Source organism: Mus musculus, chromosome 9 (genome assembly GCF_000001635.26).
Source record: "Mus musculus strain C57BL/6J chromosome 9, GRCm38.p6 C57BL/6J".
In the NCBI taxonomy this organism is placed as follows: Eukaryota; Metazoa; Chordata; class Mammalia; order Rodentia; family Muridae; genus Mus; species Mus musculus.
Genome location: NC_000075.6, coordinates 123,694,148 through 123,718,111, shown reverse-complemented (window position 1 = coordinate 123,718,111; position 23,964 = coordinate 123,694,148). Strand labels below are relative to the sequence as shown.

Genomic DNA, 23,964 nt, shown 5'->3' with positions numbered 1-23,964 from the left:
TTTGTCTCTCTAATTCACTACTCTATATAAACCTATGTTTTTGCACATTTTTTTTCCAAAAAGGTAAAGTTATTCTCTTCTGCCAGCGTTATAAAACAATGCAGATGGAGGAAGGGCGTGCACCAGGGCCAGCATGAGCTTGATAGCCGGATGCAGTCACGCTGAAGCCCTGTTCACTCAGCCTGTTCTTCTCAGAGGTCTGGAACCACCAGCTCTGGATCCCGGTGCCAAAGCCCAACTTCTGTCCTGATTGTAGGCAAACACGCTGGCACCTAAGGCGCTGCTCAGCTCCCCCCCCCCACCCCCGACCGGAAATTTCTCTGTTGCCATTGGCAACGGCAGGCACCGCCCCAGGTTAGCGTGGCAAGAAAAGGTGGGACTTCCGGATCTCAAAGCCAATGTACCCGCGGAAATTAGCCAGTTACGCAACATCATCCGTCACGTGACACTGAGAGCCAATGATAGCGTGCAAGCGAGGGCCCACGTGTCTCCGTTCCCATTGGCAACGCGCGGCTTCTAAACAACCTCCGTTCCTCAGGCCCCGGTGCCGGCCTCCCTGTTTCCTGTCGGATCCGCCGCCACCATGGTGAGTGTCCTGGTCGGGAGAGGCCCAGCCGGGGTGCGGAGGGCGAGCGAGCGAGCGAGCGAGCGGGGCCTCGCCGGGGAGGGAGTCACGTCGGCCGAGCCGCGGGGACAGCTTCTTGCTGAAGCCTTCCTCCGGCCTTGTCGCCTCGTCCTTGGCTGTGGTCTGGGAAGCCCTGGCCGACACAGCCGCACACATTTGCCAGGGTGAAGAATGACGGGCTGGTTCCAACTTTCTGTGTGAACTTGGTTGAATCTAATTTTCTGAAGCACCTGATTTTACAACTGACTAATTATCGGTGCTGTTTTCTTTGTTTGGACGTCTGACGACCATTTGGGTATTAGAGTTCGGGCTTACTTTGAGACAGATAAAACTGAAGCGAAAACGCCAGTCCATCCAACCTTTCATCGTACAATTAATTTAAATAGCTGGGCATAGAGAAGTTATTGAAAGTGAAGCTCAAGTGGGTTGCTGACATATCCCAGCAATCAATTCCTAGTAAGTGTCACTTTGTATACATCTAAACAAAACAGACCATTTCTTAAACCATCCTGAGCTAGGAACTGGTCCTGCTTCTGATGTCAAAAACGAAAAAAAAAAAAAAATTACGCTAGTGGCTTCACAAAAAAGTTAGTACTTGTTTGTGTTCTTACTCTTTTATGTCATTGTGATAACACTTGGAAACCGGGTGTAGATGATTTGTCAAACAATGCACATAAAATAAACACTTTAAGCAATAAGCTCACTCTTTTTTAAAAAAAATTATCCTTTAAAGATTTTATACATTCATACAATGTATTTTAAATCCCCTAGCATCTTCCAGAATTATTGTTTACTTCCTGTCCTGTTTTTTTTAAGCCTACCTAGTCCAATTTATGCTGCACATATACTCATGTGTGTGGGACCATCACCTTCCTTGGGCCACACTCTTAAAAGAAACTGTCTCTCTGCCCTTCATAAATCTTCAGCCGTCAGTAACTGCTCAGCTAGAAGTGCGATCTCATAAACCCCTCCCCGTCTCTGTGCTGGATTGTTGATTGGCACCTTTGTGCAGGTGACCACAGTTGTGAGTTTCTAGGCCAGCAGTTCTGTCATGTCTAGAAGACAGTTTTTGTTGTTGCTGTTTCAAGACAGGGTTTCTCTGTTTAGTCCTGTCTATATTGGAATCCTCTCTGTAGTCCAGCCTGACCTTGAACTCAGATTCACTTGCCTTTGCCTATCTATGCCTCTGCCTCCTGAGTGTATATCTTAGTTGTGGCTAAGCCTATTTATTCTCTGTACCTAAAAGCTGTGAGCTGTGTGGTAGCCACCATCCATTGCACAGAGAAACTTCTCTAACCAGGTCTGAGAGCTGTACTAACTGTGTAGCTTCCCTATTTTAAAACAGCATCTGCCTTATTAAAAAGACTACTGTTTGTTTTCAAGCCAGATAATACTTTTTAAGGTTGTATTTGGTAAGGTTAAGTTTCTGTAGAGATCTGAAAATTAGTGTATTAAGGAATGTAGGCATTTGTTTCCTCTCACACAGCAGCCATTTTATTTAGATTAGTGAGTAGGTTAGTGCTGCTCCCCGAGGTGAGGATAGAGGTCTCATTCATCTTTCTGTTCTTTCAGCCCTGGGGCATAAAAATGTCACGGCTCATCCTAGTTACCTACTCTGTCTACTTTCAGAGACATTAGAGATGACAGGGGTATAAGGTATACCCCATATCTTAAGTCTGAAAAATACCCCACACCTCTTTGTATTTCTTCTTTTCCTGAGAAGTAGTCATGTGATTGTGACCTGAATGTATTTGAGTTGGTAGGAGGACAAAAAGGCAACCTGATATACATCAGTTGCTACAACACCATATATTCATCATCAACATCGTTGTTGGTTATTGTTATTGTTTGAGACTTCGTCTCTGGGTAGCCCTGGCTGTTCTGAAGTTCACTATGTAGATCAGGCTGGTTTCAAAGGCACAGAGATCTGCTTGCCTCTGGCTCCCAAGTGCTGAGATTAAAAGCAGGTACCAGTACACTGGGCCAAACAAAATACCTTGTTTATTTTCATTGTCAGTTCTTCTGTCATAGCCTCTGGACTAACCAGTTCTCTCTTTTTCAGGCAGAGTTGGGCCTAAATGAGCACCATCAAAATGAGGTCATTAATTACATGCGTTTTGCTCGTTCAAAAAGAGGCTTGAGACTTAAAACGGTAGATTCCTGCTTTCAGGACCTCAAGGACAGCAGGTATCAAGAGACTTTAAGGCCCAGTTTCTTAAAACTGCATCATATTAACATCATATGTTCAGTCATATAACTGAATGAATGTGGATTCTTTAAAAATTTGGCGTTAGTAAAAGGTTTAAGATGCAATCACTAAAAATTATTTCATAATTAAATGCAAAATGACTCTGAAGTGTTCTGCCAGCATTTCCCAGTTTTGTCATATGACTTCTGAACACGCTGCAGCCACAGTTCACACTGCCCAGGCCATCATGCCACCCAACACCAATACAAAGTGCCTGAAACTCTTTGGCTTAGACTATTGTATACTTTGAATTACAGTGATTTTACTGTATATGTAAGTATTCTGCTCTTATGGAAATGTAATGTTTTAATTATGACAACGACCTAATAGTTTCTTACCATCATTTCTCAGCAGGTAAATATCAAGTTAGTATATCTCTGGAACCTATTGTGTTGATTCTTTGATTTTAAAAATTGCTATTTGAGGTACTGAGTTGAATTTCATTAAAAACTCATTAAGTGACTTTTGTTTTGGGATTAAGACAATTTCCAACCACTTGTGAAATGGTCATAAATATATTTTTGCCATTTTGTACTATTATTTGTGCAAGGCAGTTTTCTCAGCATTGATAGTTGTAAAATCAAAATATTAATCAACTCTGAAAAATATTAAAGCTGCTGTATCCTGCTTTATCAAATATTCAACCAAGATTTAATTGTTGCTATAAAAATAAGCACATTCATCTCATTATATGAAAAATTAGCTTTCAGCCTTAGTAAATGGCAAATTATATGTATGCCAGAGAAGTGGTTTTAAACAATTTTTTTCTTCAATTTTTCAAAACAGGGTTCTCTTTAACAGCCATGACTGTCTTGGAACTCTATTTGTAGACCAGGCTAGCCTCAAACTCACAGAGATCTGCCTGCCTCCCCAAGTGCTAGGATTAAAGGTGTGTACTACAACACCTGGCTTGTTTTAAGAAAAATTTTTATGATTTTTTTAATTAGTAAATATCTCACCTGTATACTTACTTTATATACATGTATGTGTACCTAGTCATGTGAAAGTTTCTCAAGAAAGAAAGGATCCTAAGTGGATAAATTAAATTCTGATTAATGCTAATACAGAAACCACAGTGGTCACTGAGAGAAACTCCACTAAGTTCCATGGATTTGTGAAATTGAGACATAGTTGTGGGTGATAGTAACAGTCTGTTGTCAGGCATGCACATGGTAATCATTACATACTGGAAAGGTTCAGATAAAAATTGTGACGGGCTTAATTCTATAAAGTTCCATAACTTTAGTTTCTTAAGTGATTTCTTTAAAAAGTAGAGCCATATGACATGACAGTTATGAACTTATACTTTTCATATAGAGCAATTTGGAGAAGGAAAAACAACATAAAACATATACTTGGTAATACCAACATTGTTGGTTGACTTGAAACAAAAGTTGGTAAGTTTTGTTGAAACAACAATGGAAACTAGTTAAACGTTGAGTCACACGTAAGTAGCAAAGGTCTTCAGGATGTCTCTAGCTGTTGTGGAGGTCATCAGCCTTGTACTAGTGTCTGTTCAACCAATTACCTAATCTGGTTTATTAAACCCAATGGATGAAAGCAATGGAACTGGCAAAAATATGGTGAGGTCTATTAAAGAATATAGAAAACATTAACATTTTAATAAAGACTCTAAAATTAAAGTGTTTTTAAGAATGATTAAATTTTTCTAGTTTAACAATGTTAAAGAATTATATGTTAAATACTACTTAGTGAAATGTAACTGTGCTAAAAGTGTTTTCTATTAATTTGAATATGATTATGCCAAGATGTTTGATTTTTGTCTGTTTGGAAGAAAGAAAGAAGAGAAGGTGAGGCTAAGGGTCTGAGGGTGAGAGACTTTAGAGGGGCAAAGCTGGAAGAAACAAAACTCTGTTAGTGTGATACTGTCATTGAGAGTAGGAGGTGTGCACAGGATTTGTTAAGGACTCCACCTGTTGGTCATGTTACTGAAATTGCTGGAGCTAGTAACCCACAGTGGAACCACAGGCAAATCTCTTCCATGCTCCAAGCCCTCTGTACAGTTAGGGATTGAAGACAATGGCTCATCTCCCGAGATTCCTTTCTAACCCAAGTAGCTCCGGTAAGAGTAGATTTGAATGCTGCTGTTGATTAGATATTCATTTCTGTGATTCATAGTGGTACTTTAAAAATGTTAATTTGTGTGTGTGTGTGTGTGTGTGTGTATGTCTAGACTGCTAAGAAAGTTAATATATAACTGCAGTGTTTGTCTCATAGGCATACTAATATTTAAGTAATTCATATGATCATTAAAATGTTAGAGAAGTAACAGAAAGTGGGGGAGTTAAGTGTGACTTTTTAAGTTACTAAATATAATAAGGCTAACTTAGAGGAGTATAAAGTAAAAAAAAATAATATTGTAAAGTTAAAAAAGAATAGGTAAAGGTTTAGGGGATATTTTTCAATATGTAGTTATATTTTAAAATGAACACATTTGAACAATTACTCACATCTAATCATTTTAATCTCTCCCAGAGAGTTTTTCTTGCAATCTTTAATTCTTTAAATGTCATGATGTCGGTCTCTTGACTTCAGTTACATTTTGTAAGTTGCTCCTGTGACTAACGAGCCAATGGTGTCATACTGTTTTCAGGCTGGTGGAGGAGACTTTCACCATTGATGAGGTTTCAGAAGTCCTAAATGGGCTGCAGGCTGTGGTACACAGTGAGGTGGAGTCCGAGCTCATCAATACAGCTTACACCAATGTCCTGCTCCTACGGCAGCTGTTCTCCCAAGCTGAGAAGTGGTATCTAAAGCTACAGACAGACATCTCTGAACTTGAAAACAGGTAAAATTTGTACTTGCAGTTGAGGCCCAACTATGATCTCAAAAGTTAGTGATTACTTTGCTAGTACTTTCCTGGGCTGGGGTGTGCGACACTGGGTAAGGTAACAGCAAGGCACAGTCACTAGATGATTCCTTCCTTGAGGAGCACTCAAAGGCCTCTTAAAGACACTCTGTTTCTACTATCAGTTCCAACTACATGAAACTGCTTTTCAATCTAAAGTACCTATTCCTTAGAGCATCTTTAGTAACATGGTTAATATTACAGTGGTCTTGATTCATTGATCTGCTAAGAAGTAAAGATTAGAACAGTTGAAGATATACTAGAGAATAATTTCCATCTATTCAGCCTAATAGCATTGCAAATTTGTTTCTACATAACTACATTTGAAACCATACACTTAACTTAGGAAATGTAAACTATAAAAGGCTTAAAAATCTTACAGTATTGAAAAGCTCATAAATTCAAAACCTCTAGTAAGATCAATGAAGTTGAAGCTGGTTCTAAGAAATAACATGCCACTTGGACATCATGGTTCACACATACAGTTTCAATTCTTAAGACTGCTTGTGTTATACAGTAAGACCCTGTCTCAAAAATAAATAAATAAACAAACAAATAAATAAATAAATAATTGCCAGAAGTCAAGAAGGACTCGCTGCTAAGCCCTGGAAATTGTTCTCTGAACAGTTTCTCCTCAAGTGGAAAATGATGAGCAGTGCTAAGTACAGTCTTCCAGGAGGGAAGGAAGTTCGTTTGGCTTCTGCAGCTGTCCATTTCTCAGTGGGTGACTGGTGAGAAAATACTGAGTGCTGATGTTTGAAGAAGATAGAAGAGTCGTCTGTACGTAGGAGTATAGTCCACATATCTATCTTGGTAGATTATCAGGGGCTTGCTCACAACACCAGCTTTCATGGAATATGCTAGCATTCTCTCTCAGTAGATACTGTGGACTAAGTCATATCCAAGAAAACTGTACTACAAATCAGACTCTTTCTTAGATGACAGTAAATGTTATGTAATAGGGAAATCACTGCTGTACCTCAGAAATAGAGGGAAATATAAATATCATTCATATAGGTATTAGCATTGCTGTTTATGTCTTACGACACGATATACATATCAAGTACAAAGTACCAAGACCTGTGAATGATTTAAATTGCTTTACAGGGCATGAGATTCTCACCCATTTGTAATCAAATAACAGTTTTGTACCCTCTTATGCTCATCTCCCTAACATGTAATAGGTTGGTTCTTGTAATTTTTTTTTTATTCTTTTATGTTCTAGAAGTCTATTCTCAATGAATATTCTCTTAAATTTGCTTTTATTTTTCAGAGAATTATTAGAACAAGTTGCTGAATTTGAAAAGGCAGAATTTGTATCTTCAAGTAAAAAGGTAGATTTTAGTATGTCTAAGTCTGTATTTGTTTTTACAGATATGATTATACCTATGTATGCATGCCTATTTGCATGTGTGGGTGCACATGTGCACAGCTGCCTGTCTTCTTTGGTCACTTTCCACTTTACTGAGGCCAAGACTTTTACTAACCTCAGAGGTCACCAATTCATCTAGGGTAGCTCGTCAGCTGTCATAGGAATCCCATGTCTGCTTATTGAACCCAGAGATTACAGGCAGGTCACCACACCGACCTGATGTGTGTGTGAGTACTGAGACTCCAAACGTAAGTCCTCACATTTGTGTGGTAAGTGCTTTATCCACTGAAGCTTGTCCTTAGCTTCCTGTGTTTCTCAATAGCTGGTACCTGAACTCCTCATAGCATAACTAGTGGAGATGAAAGTGAGACAGTCAAAGGAAAGGCATTCAGGTTGGGAGCAGAACTTAAATTGCCACTCATACCTGCAGACAAAAGATGTAAAAGTTTCAGAAGTAACTAAAAAACACACTCTCTCTCTCTCTCTCTCTCTCTCTCTCTCTCTCTCTCTCTCTCTTTCTCTCCCTCCCTCTCTCCCTCCCTCCCTCCCTCCCTCCCTCCCTCCCTCCCTCCCTCCCTCCCTGCAGTCCATTCTCAATCCCTTGTAAACCCTTCATTTAGCTGATACAGAGCACCTACGTTATGGTGATCATCCCTGTTGTTATACCCTGACTCTGCTTCTTAGCTGTGTACCATAGACAGGTTACCCAAGACAGGAGGTAGAGACATCCTAGTAGACTTTCTGAACAATTATGTGCTGTGATGTCACTTACTATATATACCGTAAACCATATTTAGTTCCCCATCAGATCGCTAAACACTGCTGAGATGAATCCAAGTATAAACACACAGAAAATATTTTCTAATAACTTTTTTGGAGCATATTTCCGACTAAGACATTTTGGGTCAGAGGGCATGGATTATTACTTTTAAGACATGCTACTAAAATGTCCAAATAAGTGTTAAGTTACTATTTGCTTGTAATTTCTCAGCCATTAAAGATTGATGGTATGAAGTTCATTCAGAAATCATTTTCAGCTACCACAGATGAAAATTCCAATCCTAGAAGCTAGAGATTTTTATCAAATCTGACTATGATCTCCTTGTCTCTCTTTTCCATCTGTATTAATAAAGGAGTATAGGGAAGTTTGGTTTCATTTTTATCTCTGTCATATATTGAGCTTCATAGGGCAGGTACATCATAGGCACTGGACATAACAGAGTGAACACAACAAGAATCATTACAATTGTAGAGCTGAAGTCGTGGTAGGTGTGTTTATAGATTATGTCTTCCACTTAGAAAGTAAAGATGTTTCACAATGATTCCTGCTTTACTCTGGTAATTTTAGATTGGTTTCTTCATTTTGTTGCAGCCCATCATAGATATCACAAAGCCTAAACTTGTTCCAATTAATGAAGGTGGAACTACAGAGCTCCTAAACAAGGTAATATTCTCATCATTTTGGGAAATGAGAAAATCTTGGTTCTGCCTCTTTCCTCCCCTTTTCCTGAACAATGCTAAGGTAAGAGAAATAGTCTGTCACGGTTTTACTGATGGACCCAAGTGACCAGAAGAGGGCATGCTTACTTTGTAGAATCTGAAGTGATTGAGAGATGTTTTCACAGTAAAGTACATGGAATTTACAGTACAGGGCATGGAATTTTGAACGGTGTTTTCTGGTGTGCATTTGAAATGTGTAATCTATTATAATGTATAGGTTATTTTTAATGCTTATAGAAATTATCAGCATAAAAATAAATACTTTCCCAACTCCCATATTCTTGGCAGTACACACATGTCAGTGTTGTTATTGATAAAAAGCAGTGCAGTACCTAGTACAGTCTCAAAACTCTTATTATTTCATTGGAAAGTAGGAACTAACATTTCCAGAAGCAGAGATGAGAGAACTAAAGGGTTCTGTGGGTATAATAGTATTATAAAGAAGATAGAGCTTTGTGTGGATATGAGGAGATAAGAACCGGTGCTTGAATGAGGTAGCCTCTAAGCTGGGTCTTAAAGATGAAGACAGGTTAAGTTAAAGGGCCTGTAAGGTAGAAGAGCAGAATAGCTCCTTGCCAGAGGCAGACAGAAGGTTGGCATGACTTAGAACCACAGAGTACAGTGTATATGGGAGTAAAATGCACAATCAGACTGGTCAGGTGGGTTCATCTCATATCAAAACTACTTAAGGACTAAGGGGTTTGGCCTCAGCTCAGCCGTTCTAGAACTTGAACACCAGACACTAAAATGATGGTAGTAGTGTGTTTTCAGGCTAAGTGGCAGGAATGTGGCCAAGAACAGGCCCAAGTTGCAGGATCAGAAAGCTAGGTGAGAGATGGCAAGCAAGGAGAGTGGCTGAAAACAGAGCAGAAGGAGAAAGGTGCTTTTAAGAGAAAAGCACCTATAAGTCTTAGAGCTAAACTTGACTCACAGCTATGGGGTTCAGGCAGGCTTTGTGAAAGTTGGCTTTTACTCCTAACATTTGGATTTTTGAGCCACTATATAATTTTGATTATTTTTTAAGTGAAACAAGTGTGATCATTTCATGTTAAACATATTTTTGGTTAAAATAATAAAATTTGGGGGCTGGAGAGAGGACTCAGTTGTTAATATATCTTGCTAATCTTGTGGAAAACCCAGACTCAGTTCTAACTCTAGCCTATGAGGGTATCTGATGCCCTCACCTAGTGTCCACTTGCACACACATTATATGTATATATGTGTATATGTATATATGTGTGTGTGTGTGTGTATATATATGTATATACAGATTATACATGCACACATCCATGCAGGCAAAACATTCATACACATAAAAATAAATCTTTAAAATAATAAAATTTGGATTTATTCACAAAGGAAATTTTAAGACTTCAACAAGAGAATGAAAAACTAAAGTCAAGGCTGAAGACCATTGAAATACAGGTAACTGGAGAATCTTTCAACACAGTTATTGAGGAATTAGCCTAGAGAGTATAAGTTGAGTGTACTCTGTTTACATTTGATTATAGGCTGTAAATGCTCTGGATGAGAAGTCAAAATTGGAAAGAGTACTTCAAGATTTACAGCTCGATCAAGAAAACCAACAGGTAAAACAGTATAGCTATTTTTTCCACATCTAAAGAGAATAAAATTAGAAACTTTGGTCATAATCACTGTTCATCATATTCTATCTACTTTGTCATTCTCTCTGCTGAACGCTATTGCTGTCTTACATTGGCTCAGAAACTCTACCCTTTGTCCATTTTCCAGGGAAGAGTCACAGCTTACAGGACTACATTACAAGTCTTAATAGCAGGCAGGATGTTCTTAAGTTTATTATTAAGGAAGTAAAGGAAGAATTTGCATTTAGGTTTTATTATTCTGAATGTTACTTGGCTTTTCCTGGGCTGTAGTGACAGTGCGAGGGATAATGAGTTGCATTTGTATTCAATGTACTGTAGGCTACAGTGACTTCCAATCTATTCTAGCTTCATCTGTATCTAGTATGCTGTAGGAAACAGTGACGTTCCAGAGTGGCAGTTCTGCAAGCCTACCTGAGAATAATAGCTGAGTATCGCTCTACCTGCTGGGAATCCGTTAGTGTATCGTTGTCTCTCCTGTGGTCCTCTCAGTGAGTGGGACACAGTATTGTGCTTTATATGAGCAAAGAGATTCGGATGAATATTCAGTGCAAAATTGTATTTTCTGTGGTTGTTATTGTAAATGTCTGCCAAATAATCCCTAAATCTACCTCTAGATGTTTTTTTTCCCCCAATTTCTAACATTTTTTTTTTAATCTTTTTCTGGAATGGGTATTGTGCCTGGAGCCTATATATGCTAGGCCATTGCTCTCATACTGAGCTATATCCCCAGATATTATTAGATTTTTGTTAAATTTTATGAAAAAAATTCAAGCATGCAAAAATACAGAAGGTGGTATCCTGAGCCCCAAGGAACCCACTACTCAGTTTTACAGTCACCAGGGATGGCCAATTAACTTTCTTTCCTCCTTCTTTCTTCCCTTTGTCTGTGTCTTTTTTGAAGCAAGTCTCAGACATTATTTTATCTGCAGTTACTTATTGACATGATTTTTCTTATATGGCTATATGGCTAGGGGAAAAAAAAATATATATATAGTGAATGTTCCAGAACAACTTTATAACTTCTCAAAAGTTACACAGTTACAAACATTTTTTGTGTAATGAATTTATTTAAAAGCCATTTGGAGCTTTGCTTCAAGTTTAGAGACTAAATATTTTTAAAAATCAACTACTGTTTCATTTTGTTGAAGATACTGCTTTATCCTCATATTGAACAAATGTAGGCTATTTTCCTGTTATAGCAATGCAGATTATTTTTTTCTGTAACTTTTGCCCAGTCAAAAACAAGATCCAGATGTAAGATATATACTGCAGTTGTCAAATTATGAAGAAGTACATGTAACTCAACAGAAAAAAAACTTAAAATCCTTGTCAATTTAGAAACACTTATACTCATTATTAGTAATAGTCTCTTGGCTGAGAACAAAAACATGCCTATTAAATTTTTATATGACTGTGACTAATCTTATTTTTACACCTATACTGTTTGTTCTTTTGAGAGTAAAATCTTACTGTTTCCAGCTTAGCTTTAAACCTGTTATGCGTAGTCCACCTATATATCAGTTTGAAGAATTCAAAATCTTTACTATGTTTTTACATTTTTTCCCTTATCCAAAATTCTTTTCTTGTTTGATTTTTTAATTGAAAAAGTCCAGACAATATATTCAATCATGTTTTCTCTTTTAATTCCTTCCAAGTCTATCTCACTCATTCAACTTTGTTATTTTTCTCATTTTCAAAGCAAACAAACGTGCATACCAAAAAAAAAAGACTTTGTAAATAAAGATAACCCATAAAAACAGAGAGACTCACTATACACAAAAGGAAAAATCAAAATAACAGTAAGACAAAAAAAAAAAATGCCAAAACTAAGGGAAATGAAACAAAAAAATACCATAGAACTTATTTTGTTTTAGGCAGTTCCTCCTGGGCTTGGGGTCTGCCCTGAAGTATATGATTGATACATCCAGAAGGGCTCCATTAGAGAAAACTTATTTTCCCTTTTGCCATAGGGTATCAATTACAGGTTCCTTCTTGATTCAGACTCAGATCCCATGTCTACTTCCTCTCATTGCTGAGACTCCACCTGGCTTGAACCTGTACAGGTCTTGGGTATGATGCCACAGTTTCTGTGAATTCATATGTGTATCAGGTCTGTTGCATTTGGAAGGCAAGACCTGGTATGCTTGGAGTCATTCCTCACCTCTAGCTCTTATGGGCTGTCTCCTTCTTCTGCATCTCTCTCTGGACTTAAGGGGGAGGGTTTTGATGAAAACATCTCATTTGGGACTGAGTGCTCCAAAGTCTTTCTCTGAATATTGTCCAGTTGTGGATCTCTGTTAATTCCCATCTCCTGCCAGAAACTTCTCTGGTATATACTAAGGCACTTACCAGTGTGTATAGCAGTATGTCATTAGGAGTGATTTTATTGCTATGTTCCTTCAACAGAATAACAGTACTAGATTTTCCCCAGGCCTGTGATCTAGCTAGTCTCAGGTCCTGGCCACTTTAGCAGTGTCTGGTGTGGGTTCCATCTCATGGAGTGGGCCTTATGTCTGATCACAAAATGGTGGTTTCCTCCTATGACATTTGTGTGACTATTGCACCTGTGTGTTTGCAGGTTGCAGGTCACTGTTGTGTCCCAGGGCTTGGAGCCGAGTGACACTGATGACTATTTTTCTCTCTAGTAGAGTGCAGAGTACTTTCCAGTATTACGAGTGTTAGTTGGGGTGAAGTTTCCAGTTAGGCACTAGCTCAACTTCTCCATGTTCAATGACATAAATAAGTCTCTTTCCTGGCACGACTTAGTGGCAGAAGATGTCTAGTTGGGGCATTTTCTTCCCTATTATATGGTGACTCCATTTATATTCCTTTCACATATGTATATATTTTAGGAAACTTTTTAGTAGTAGGTTTCTATGTAGCTTTTCAAATGGTCTTTAATGTTGGTTGTCCCTGCCCATATTCTCTCCCTATTTAATCCTCCTGTTCCAGCTTCCCCTTTTCTTTCCATAATACTATAGTTTACTCCACCTTCTTAGGGAGAGCCTCACTTCCCCAGTAGTCCCTTACCTGGTACCTAACCTCTGATTATTTTTAATTATAGCACAGATACCAAGTTTAAAAGCTAACATCCACATAAGAGAGAAAGCATACAATGTTTGTCTTTTTTGGGGTCTAGATTACCTTTACACAGGATAATTTTTTTTCTAATTCTACCCATTTACCCAAGTTTCATAATTTCATTTTTCTTAAAGCTGAATAATATTCCATTATGTAAACTTACCACAGTTTATTATCCACTCATCAGGTGATGGGCATGTAAGCTGTTTCCATTTTCTGCCATTATGAATAGAGCAGCAATATGCATGGATGAACAAGTATTTGTGTAGTAGGATGTAGATGCCTTTGAGGGTATGCCTAAGAGTGGTACAATTGGATCTTGAGATAGATCTATTGCCAGCTTTCTAAAGAACCACTACACTGATTTTTCATAGTGGCTGTACAAGTTAGCACTCTCACCAGCAGTAAATAAGTATTCCCACATCTTTGCCAGCATGTGATATCATTTGTTTTGTTGATTTTGACCATTCTTACTGGAGTAAGATGAAATCTCCCAAGTAATTTTAATTTGTATTTCTCTAATGGCTAAGCATGTTGAATATTACTTTACATGTTTTCTCAGCCATTTGTGTTTCATCTTTTGAGAATGCTCTGCTTAGTTGTATACCTCATTTTTAAAATTGGGTTAGTTGTTTTCTTGATCAGGGTTTTTTGTTTTTTTTGTTTTGTTTTGTTTTGGTTTTTTAGTTTTTAAAATATTTTGAATACTAATTCTTTATTGGTGTATAATTGATGTCTTTTCCTGTTCTATAGCCTGTCACTTTGTACAAATGATAGGTCCTTTGCCATACAGAAGCTTTTCAGTTTCATAAGGTCCCATTTGTTAATTGTTGGTCTTAGTGCCTGTACTATCAGTGTTTTGCTCAGAAAGTCTCTTCCTGTGCCAATGAGTTCAAGCCTATTCCTTGCTTGCTCTTCTATCAGACTTAGTATATCTGGCCTTTGTTAAGGCCCTTGATCCATTTGGAGTTGAGTTTTGTGTAGATTGGTTCGTAAGTATGGATCTATTTGCATTCTTCTGCATGCATCTATCCAGTTTGACAAGCAACATTTGTTGATGATCCTGTCTTTTCTTTAGTGTATGTTTTTGACTTCTTTGTCAAAAGTCAGGTGTCCATAGATATGTAGATTTATGTTTGGGTCTTCAATTTGATTCCATTGATCAGTATGTCTATTATCATACCATGCTATCTTTATTGTTATAGTTCTATAATAAAACTTAAAATCTGAGATAGTGATACCTCTAGGAGTTCTTTTATTATTCAAGGTTGTTTTAGCTAGTGTATGTGTGCATGCAAATATGTGTGTGCATGTGTTGAAATGTTTATTTTATTCAACCATTTCTATTTTCACTGTCTTCATTAAGACATTTGTTTCTATCCTCTTTAAGGTCCTTGAACATATTCATATTTGCTATTCTGAAGTCCTTGTCTTGTGCTTCACCTAGATTGCATTGCTTGGGTCCTATTACCATGAAGTTACTGGCTTCTGGAGAAGGCATATTGTATTGGCTGTTCATGTTTGTGTTTTTGTGCTGAGATTTAAGCATCTGGAATTAAGATGTTTCAAGTATGTTTTTAGTGAGGTGTCTGGTCATGTCTCTGTGGGTGAGTGTTCCATTCTTAGTTGCTGTTGCCCACTCTTGGTCCTGGACAAGTGGAGTCCCTAGTAGAGAGTGCTTCTGTAGGTTGAGAGTAATGTAAAGAAATGGAAATGGCCTGAGAGGAAAGGCTGAGAAAGGTAGCATGAAAGAGCTAGAGGAACTGGGGTCCACACCAAAAGGCACCCAAGAGATGGAGATGTGGTGGGAAGCACCTGCAAGCAGGCTGCTACAGGACAAATAATAGTCTAGGAAGGTTAGAATGGAGGACAAGAAAGGTTTGTTTTATTTGTTTGGTTTTGGCTTTTCAGAATAACTTGTCAGGGGCTAGGATATAGTTCAGGTAACTAAATGCTTGCTTAGTGAGCACAAAGCCCTGAACTTGATCCCTAGTACCACATAAACCAGGCATGTTGGTACATGCCTATAATCCCAGCACTGGGGAAGGTGAAAGCAGGAGGATGGGTGCCTAAGATCATCTTTGGCTACAAAGCAAGTCTGAAGCCAGCTTGATTTACAAGAAACTATGCCCCCAATTCCCTTCTCCGTATGATTTGCCAATTCCTTTCCTGGTACACACAACTGTCAAATTGAGATCTCATTTCTTTTGTTCCTTTCTGACTAAAATTCTAGCAGTTCAAAAATCCTATTTCCTATGTTTGGAATACAGTGACTATTGAGTATCTTCCCTGTGTACACCAAGGATGAGGCTGGATTGAGCCTGCTGGCAATCCTGCTGGGGCTGCCACTTACCCAGACTGTTGAGAAAAGCTGTGTGCACACACAAACAAGCATTACTCTTTCTTTCCTTGGATGTTGAGTCACTATTTTAAAACTGCTGTTATTTCGTATATCAAGGGAAATTATACTCATGTATTTGTTTTTCATAGGATTTGCTAAAGGCCCAAGACTTGGATGACTTGGAAAATACAGTTGCAACTCTTAGGAGTGAATTTCAGAAGACACTTAATGACAAGACAGAAAACCAAAAATCTTTGGAAGAGAACCTAGCAGCAGCCAAACATGACCTCCTCAGAGTACAGGAGCAGCTGAGCATGGCTGAAAAGGTCAGACGGAAGGGCTTCGCCTGTTCATGGCTGTTATCTAATACGCACAGTAGAGAGGCACAGATGTGACTAGATAAGTGGTACACAGTGCCAGGGGCAGCTCATTTTATTCTGAATTTTAGCCAATGTATGTTCTGAAGAGCTATCATTTCTTGGCACTTACCTTCTTCCATCTTCGTGATAATAAACAAACTGCTCCCTCCCTCTCTCCTCCACACGCTGCCTCCACCCTGCACCCTTGCTTTACTGTCTGTCTGCTGGTTCTTCTATAGCCTGAGAGAGATCTGGGTGGCTTTTGTTGTTGTTGTAAGATTTTGAAACCTTTTTTTAAATGGTGTATATGGGAAATAGTAAATTTTTCACTTTAGGAATTACATATTTAAGAATATTTATGCAAGGCTGGAGAGATGGTGGCTCTTAACCATCTGTAACTCCAGTTTCAGGGGATCCAGTGCCCTCTTCTGACATTGATGGGCACCAGACATTCATATGGTATACATACATAAATACATGTTCTATAAAACATTCATATGCATAAAGTAAATAAGTAAATCTATTTTCTCAATCATAATTCTTTTTGAAAAAGGATTGGGTACTAGGTATGGAATTCATGGCTCCTACATATTAGGCAAGTGTTCTGCCAGCTGTGCTACAGTCCTAGGAACTAAAAATCCTCAAACTCAGGGCTAGAAAGATGCTTGGTAGTTAAGACTCTTGCAGAGGATTTGCATTTGGCTTTCAGCACGCATGTCACATGTCTCACAACTACTTATATTTCCAATTCCCTGCATGAATTATGTCTATATAAATTCACACTCAAAACCCTTCCTCCTTGGGATTTAAAACTTGGGGGTTTAGAAAAATATTGTACATATTTTACTTAAAAGTTAGTTTATATGTTGAACAGGTTCCCATATTGAGGGCACAGTGTGATTAAGTTACTTGCTAACATGGTGTTACTTTGGAAAATAATACTATTTTATTAGATTCTCCTTTGAAGTATTTTTAAAGCTCAGGTGGTTATAATATTATACAAATATGCTTTTAAGGAAATTAGAAAATTAGCCAACAACATGCATTTTTTAATCACATTTGTTATTCTTCCCTTAACGTTCCTTAGTAATGGGCTGACAACATTTTTCATAAAACAGGAGTTAGAGAAGAAATTTCAACAAACAGCAGCTTATCGAAACATGAAAGAGATTCTCACCAAAAAGAATGATCAAATCAAAGACCTACGGAAAAGACTGGCAAAGTAAGCTGGCTGCTCCTGGCTTGGGGTTCCTCTCCCCACTTGCCAATGAGCTACAGGGTTGCTTTTAGGCTCAGCTAGACCTTTTTCCTCACCACACTGTACTCAGTTGCAGGCAAAGGCACAGAAACAGCAACTAGCAAGGCAACGCTAGGTATTTATACTTCGCAGTGTTCTGGCACTGATGTCCTTTGCTAGTTGGGGTCATTTTGTCATCAGTGGCTTTGCATAGAAACCCAGCTGAAGCTGACATTTTGCATTTGTTCTCAGGGAAGACATCTATAAAGTGAATTCAAGATTAGATTTGTCTTGGGAGGAGGTTTGCTAACCCTTAACTCATAGACATGTTAGCTGTTCTTGTTGATTTTAGGTTTGTTGCAATTGTACTAAGATATCAAGGGTCTAAATTTTAAATGCAGGCCTAGAATCTGAAGATATCTTAGGTGATCTGGTGTAGACTCCAAGTCACCATAATAGCACTAGCCCTGAGTATAAGTGACTTCTGCTGCAGTGGGGCTGTAAAATGAACTAGCCCTGAGTATAACTGACTTCTGCTGCAGTGGGGCTGTAAAATGAACTAGCCCTGAGTATAACTGACTTCTGCTGCAGTGGGGCTGTAAAATGAACTAGCCCTGAGTATAACTGACTTCTGCTGCAGTGGGGCTGTAAAATGAGTAGTAACAGCACTCCTGGGATAGCTACCAGAGGGACTTCACTCATGGCAGTAGCAAGAACAAAAAGGACATTATGCTCTCAATTCTATTTCCAGATATGAATCTGAAGATTAAAGACTGGAGATTTTGTCTAGAACCTGCCACACATGAACATACAAGCTATCTCCATTCACCTCAGGCATGTATTTAGAAGCATTTTGTCATATTCTGTTCTTTTTCCAATGTTTAGGCTTTCCTTGTAATATTAGAACTATCATTCTTATCTTCAGTTCTGTAATTGCGAAGAGAAAAAAAATGTAATGATTCTTTTCTATTGTCCCAAATACGCCTCTGTCATATGCTCCAGAGCCTCCATGCAAGTACAGTGAGATTTCTTCATGGTAGACAGCAGTTTAGAGTGGGAAGAAGAGCCATCCTTTTGCGTTAGTGAGTGAACTTTTTAATGTTAGAGAAGCTGGTAACATCTATACTTGTACAGTCCCTAAGTATAAAGATAAATAGTAAAGTTATTAATATTTTCAAATAAACTTTTATTTTAATAACGAAATCTTAATTTATCTAATCATCAAAATGTATAAACTCATGGAAAATATGTTTACTTTCCACTCTAGTCAACATTTCTAATCAGTTGTAAGGGAGAATAAGCTGCACCTTGAACCTCAGCTAACCTTTGCATCTCTCCGTCATGAATGCTGCTTATTATAGGCAGACGTTTTTTGCGTCCTTATTTACCATTGGTCTGTGTTATGAACAGAGAAGTCAGATTCATCGTATACTTTCACAGTTTAAAAAGCAGATGGACTCTGAGTACGTGTAACCTTTAGAATTATTTGCAGAATATCCTTTTAGCTTATATGTGAATTAGAATTCTTTCAAACTTTGACTCAACATAAAGGCACTAAGTTCCAGGTTGAACTTTGGTTTGTATGTGTATAGAAAAATGGCATTTTCAAGAGATTTTAATATCTCCATTGATGTACTTTTCCTCGGGTGACCATATATAAAGTATCGGAAACCAGACATGACGCCTACAATGTGTGGTGCGGTGATGTGGTATGAGAATAAATAAAGACCACAAGGCAGGTAAAACTCAGAAAGAAAGCATTTAACCGTCACGTGTTAACATGGAGGAAGTGTTCTATTTCTCAAAGCAAACATGTCACATCCTGTGTGAACACTCTAAGAGAGACTTTTCCATCTCCACCAATAGGGAATTTATTCCCAGAGAAGAGTACATTGACCAGAGAGTACATCTTTATTATTTTCACTCACACACTTCATATTAGCTTTGACTATACTGTGAGACTTTTGTAACTTTGTTAAATACTAAACGAACAAATAATAATGAAGTGATTTTTCCCTTAAAAAAAAAAAAGCTGGGAAGGCAATCTTAGGATGATAAATGAACCTGAAAGGGAAGAGAGAAAAATATATAAAAACAAAGCAACATTTCCTACACATTTTTTTTCATCCATTTGTTTGCAGTTGGACCGCTCTTCAGTTTCACGTAGGGCTTGCATTGAGGATGCACTTTCACCCTGTGTTTCTTTAGCCCAACATAATTCCCTCTCTGAAATTCCATTTGTGGACCAGGATGTTTTGAATAAGTCAGAAACCAAACCTTGTAACTAAGTGGAAAATGTGTCTGAGAAATGGTTTAATTGTATTCTCCCTCCACCTTTCTCAGTTGAAGGCCAGGAAGAAAAGACTTGGTAAGACACTGCACCACATGTAATACATTGCTGGTTAGAATTTTGATTTGTTTTGTTGGTGGTGGCTTTGAAATATTCTGTGTAGTATGTTATACTTGTTGAATAATAAATTCAAAAGTATTTCTGAAACCTTAAAAACTGTTAAGTAGTAAGGTAAACAGATGGGTTGCATAACCATTGTGATGCCTGTCTTCTACAGCATGTACTGCGTAATCACTGTGCCCCTGTCTCGTACCTGTCTCGTGTGGCACTGATTCTCCTTTTTTCCACTGTTGTGCTTTGTTTTTAAACTCAAACCTCAGCAAAATTTCACCTGGTTTCCCAGTTTTAAGATTTACTGAATCATTTAACTGAAAAGGCCTGTTTAGTCTATATATTTTGGCTCTCTAGGAAACTGCTTCGAGCCCTAAGTGAGCGGATAGTGTCCAGGCAACTGTGGACTGTCTGCTGGTAAACCATCTTAATGACACTCTTGGCCAGGGTGCAGCACTTAACCTACTATGCACAGGGCTCTGGGATCAGAACCCACACAATAAAATAAAAACAACTAAAGAAGATGTGGCTTTGATTTAACTTTAAATTGAAGCTTTTGCAATTATGATTGAGACATTTTGTTCACAAAAATAAAATGCAAAGGGTTTTGTTATTAATGCCTTCAATTTTGTTATTAATATCAATTTAAATGGTTATTTGCTCTCATCTTACATGTGTATCTGTCTGTGTTGAATATATATTTAATCATTTGTTTATGTCTTATAAATCTTATATAGAATATTTTGCTCTTTTAAATGTGTAATAATACTTGGTAAAGCCTTTACTATCTATTATTTCCACTTTGATAAACTGAATGAGATTCTTAGATATCTTTATAATTAAATGTTTGCATTTTTAATACATTAGATTATAAAACTTTGGTATTGTTTACCCTCTGGTTATGCATAAGTGCCTGTGTCCTGAGCTTTGCTGTTAGAAATTTAAGACATGATTTATCTCATATAATCAAGTCTTTGAAGATAATTCCATCTCAGCAAGCTAAACCACCATCAAAGAAACAAAACAAACAAAAACCATTAAATATTTCCTGAAGGGAAATCATAAAGAAAGGTATTAGGATGGCCTTGATATCTTTCATATTGCCACTAGGTCAGCCATTAAAGGTACCACAAAATCACCTGTTTATGTGAATTAATGAAAATATAGTCAGAGCTGAAGAGCTGGCTCACTAGTTAAAAGCACATAGTTATCTTGCAGAGAGTCTATGGCATAGAGTTGAAACCTAATTCCAGGCTCCTACTTGATGGCTCACAACCATCTGAAACTCTAGTCCCAAGGGATCTGACACCTTCTTCTGACTTCTGCAAGCACCGGGGCTCATGTGGTGCTAAGACATACATTTATGCAAAACACTCATACACATAAAATAAATAAATCAAATCAATAGAAAGAAAGGAAAGAACAGGAGGAAGGAAAGAAGGAAGGAAGGAAGGAAAGGGAAAAAAGGGAAAAGGGGGGGAAAGGGGGAAGGGGAGAGGGAGATGTATCAATCTCTGTTTTCATTTCTCACTGTGGCCTTGGAAAACAAACAAGCTTATTAGGATTACTGTACATCCATGCTGAGGGCTTAAGGCACTCTTCCTTAAGAGTGAAGTGCATAGGATCTGCTGCATCTTGGAAACCTCAAGACTTCCCTGTTGCATTGCATGAAATTATCAGTCATCCATCTCAGCTTTGCTTTAAATCCTGGAAGTATGTAGGTGACTGATTTGGGACATATAGATGCTATATGTGCTTTATTTCTTCCTCTCGCTGTATTACACTTGCTAGGATTTCTAGTTAACTAGAAATGGTTGTAGAAGACATTCTTGTTTCTTTTGCGGTCTTGGGGGAAATGCTTTAAAATTTTAATAAGAATTATATGTTCAATATTCTATTATCAGATAAGGAAGTTCTTACTTTGCTAAAACCTACAAACAGGTGTTAAATTTTTCCAAAATTCTTTTTCTGCATTTACTGAAATGATAATGCTTTTTTTTTTTTTTTTCTTTTTAAAGACAAGAGTCATACTATATAGCCCAGGCTGTCTTTGAAATCTTGCTTTTGATGCCTTCATTTCCTGGGCACATTTTATTTTTTTAAATGTTAAACTATCCTCAGTTGTTAACAGTACTGCCCTTAGCCATAGCAGTATGTGGGTGCTATAGGAGAGTGGCTCTGCCTACTAGTAGGTTTTTCAGGCAAGTATTAATCTGTTGCTAATCTTAGATTTGGAAGGATGCCTTCTGATTCTCCCAAAGCATAGAAGTATGGGAAGCTATCTGAAGCCATCTCCCACTCATATCCTTTCCTCTTGGGAGGCTTCCAATGTGCTCAGAATAGATTGGCGTGTAAAATATAAAAATACTTACTATGAGGCCTAGCCTTGGTCTCTCAGTGAAACAGCATCTCACAACTGTTGCTGTTGTTATCCTGCCTGTTTGGATGAGCTATTTTCCTTTTGGATATATGGGGGAGGCCCAAGAAGCTGGCACCTTCGGCTTACTCTCTTTTGTTATTGATGTAAGTAATAAACTGCCTGACTCTAAAAACAGCTCATTGCATCTTTTACCATCTGTCTTAGTCTGACCTCGATCTCACTTTGGCTGCAGCTGTATATGTAGTTACCTCTCAGGAACTAAGGAATACAACCTACAACTGCTACAGTAGCAATTGACAGCCAGCCTTCTGCCATCTGCACTTTGAGAGCTGTGCAGCTGAAGAAAATGCCTACCCAAGTTTATGCTCCCTTTGGGAAGAAAGGAAAAGGAGACTGTAGCCAACAGCAGTCACCCCAGATATAAAAATGTTCTGTCAGGCACAGTGTGTGTTCTCTTCCCAGGGTCTATAGCCGTTCTGTTGCACCTGAGTGAGACTCCTGATGATGCCCTTCCAGTTGCCCTCAGGCTGCCATCACCAAAGCTGAAGCTCACAAGTGATGCCCAGCATTTATATGCCCCAGCCTGTCTACCCCTGGATTCTGACCTCAGTTATGATATGTTATAGATTGCTGGGTCTTAAGTTTTGCAATATTCATGTCAAAACTGGTCTGGAATTTTCCTTCCTTGGTAAACATCTCTTGAAAGCTGTCAACAATGTTTCTGAGACCATAAATGATTAACTTTAAAAAACAAAACAAAAACAACAACAAAATAATGTTTGATCTCTGATTATATTCAGCGAAAGTTTTAAATACTTGAACCAGCATTTATAAGTGCAGTGATCTGAAGGAAGCCCATTTTGAAGAAAAGGCAGTAGAGAGGAAAGAGTAGGAGTGAGGTAGTGGGATAATGAGCAACTGTGTCTGTATCTCTTAGGACATCTCCCAACAACCCAGCAGAGGGTTTGCATGACTCAGGTTGCTGCTGTTTGTCCTGGGGTTTCTGCAGCAATGGAGGAGTGTCTTCAAAGTGTACGGTGTGAATTCAGTTATCAGTGTTGTCTTGTATAAAGTTCTCTATAGTCAGCAACTATCTGCTGTTTTTGGTTTTACATCTTTTCCTTATGCTCTAAGTTCTTAACACATAGTTTTGGACCTCAAAATAACATTTTAGAGTTATTCTAGGCTCAATAGTTTTTGCTTTAGATAATTATTACATTTTCCTAAATTTGTAATTGCTTTATTCTGTCAGATCTTTTAAATAATATATATTCATTTTTAAGGGAATATCTGATGAGTTTTGGTAAATGTGAATCTCCATGTGACCTCTGCCACAATTGAGAAAGGGGATATTTTATCCTTTTCAGCCCCTTGTATCACTCTTCCTGATCTGGTACCTGAGCAACCGCTGATCTGCTTTTTCTCTTGACATCTTAATGTACCTTTTTAAAAATTCATATGATAGAATCATAGCCTAATTGTTAAATGTACCTTCTTTCACTCAACAAAATGTATTTAATATTTAAGATCTGTCCTTGTCTGTGTGGATACTAGCAGTATATTCCTTCAATTGTTGAGAAGTTCCCTGTAGTATGGTCTATCATAGTTTGTTTATTCAACCAACTCTCAAGAATATTTTCAATAAAATTTACTAAATCTCATACACAAAATCAATATTTTTTTGTTTGAGTGCCTGTTGCACATCATTTGAGATACAGCATGAACAAAATAATGTGTGCCTTCATGGAGTTTTAAAAGGATCTAAAAAACAAATAGTAATAACTAAATTATATAATTATATGCATTAGTCCTTTATGGCTGCTCTAAGAAATTGCACAATTAATGACTTCAGATAACAGAAATGTGTTCTTTCTTAGTTATAAAAGCCAAAACCCTAAGTCAAGATGTGGTAATTTGGTTCTTGCT

General features: G+C 37.9%; 1 protein-coding gene across 3 annotated transcripts; it reads left to right on the top strand.

Moving 5' to 3' along the window:
• The first annotated feature begins 486 nt into the window (after positions 1 to 486).
• On the top strand, positions 487 to 23,708 carry Lztfl1 (leucine zipper transcription factor-like 1). Of its 3 annotated transcripts, none has more exons than NM_033322.3 (10): positions 487 to 586; positions 2,688 to 2,812; positions 5,488 to 5,682; positions 7,016 to 7,076; positions 8,487 to 8,558; positions 9,974 to 10,039; positions 10,126 to 10,203; positions 15,811 to 15,987; positions 17,139 to 17,242; positions 18,009 to 23,708. In NM_033322.3, exons 1-10 carry the CDS (start codon positions 584 to 586, stop codon positions 18,025 to 18,027), a joined length of 900 nt encoding a protein of 299 aa, NP_201579.1. In that variant the 5' UTR covers positions 487 to 583; the 3' UTR covers positions 18,028 to 23,708. The 3 variants fall into 3 exon arrangements, 2 of the variants coding, with proteins under 2 accessions (NP_201579.1, XP_006512466.1); XM_006512403.4 differs by having other exon boundaries at positions 491 to 586; positions 2,692 to 2,812; positions 18,009 to 23,699; NR_151689.1 differs by lacking the exon at positions 2,688 to 2,812.
• Positions 23,709 to 23,964: the final 256 nt, after the last annotated feature.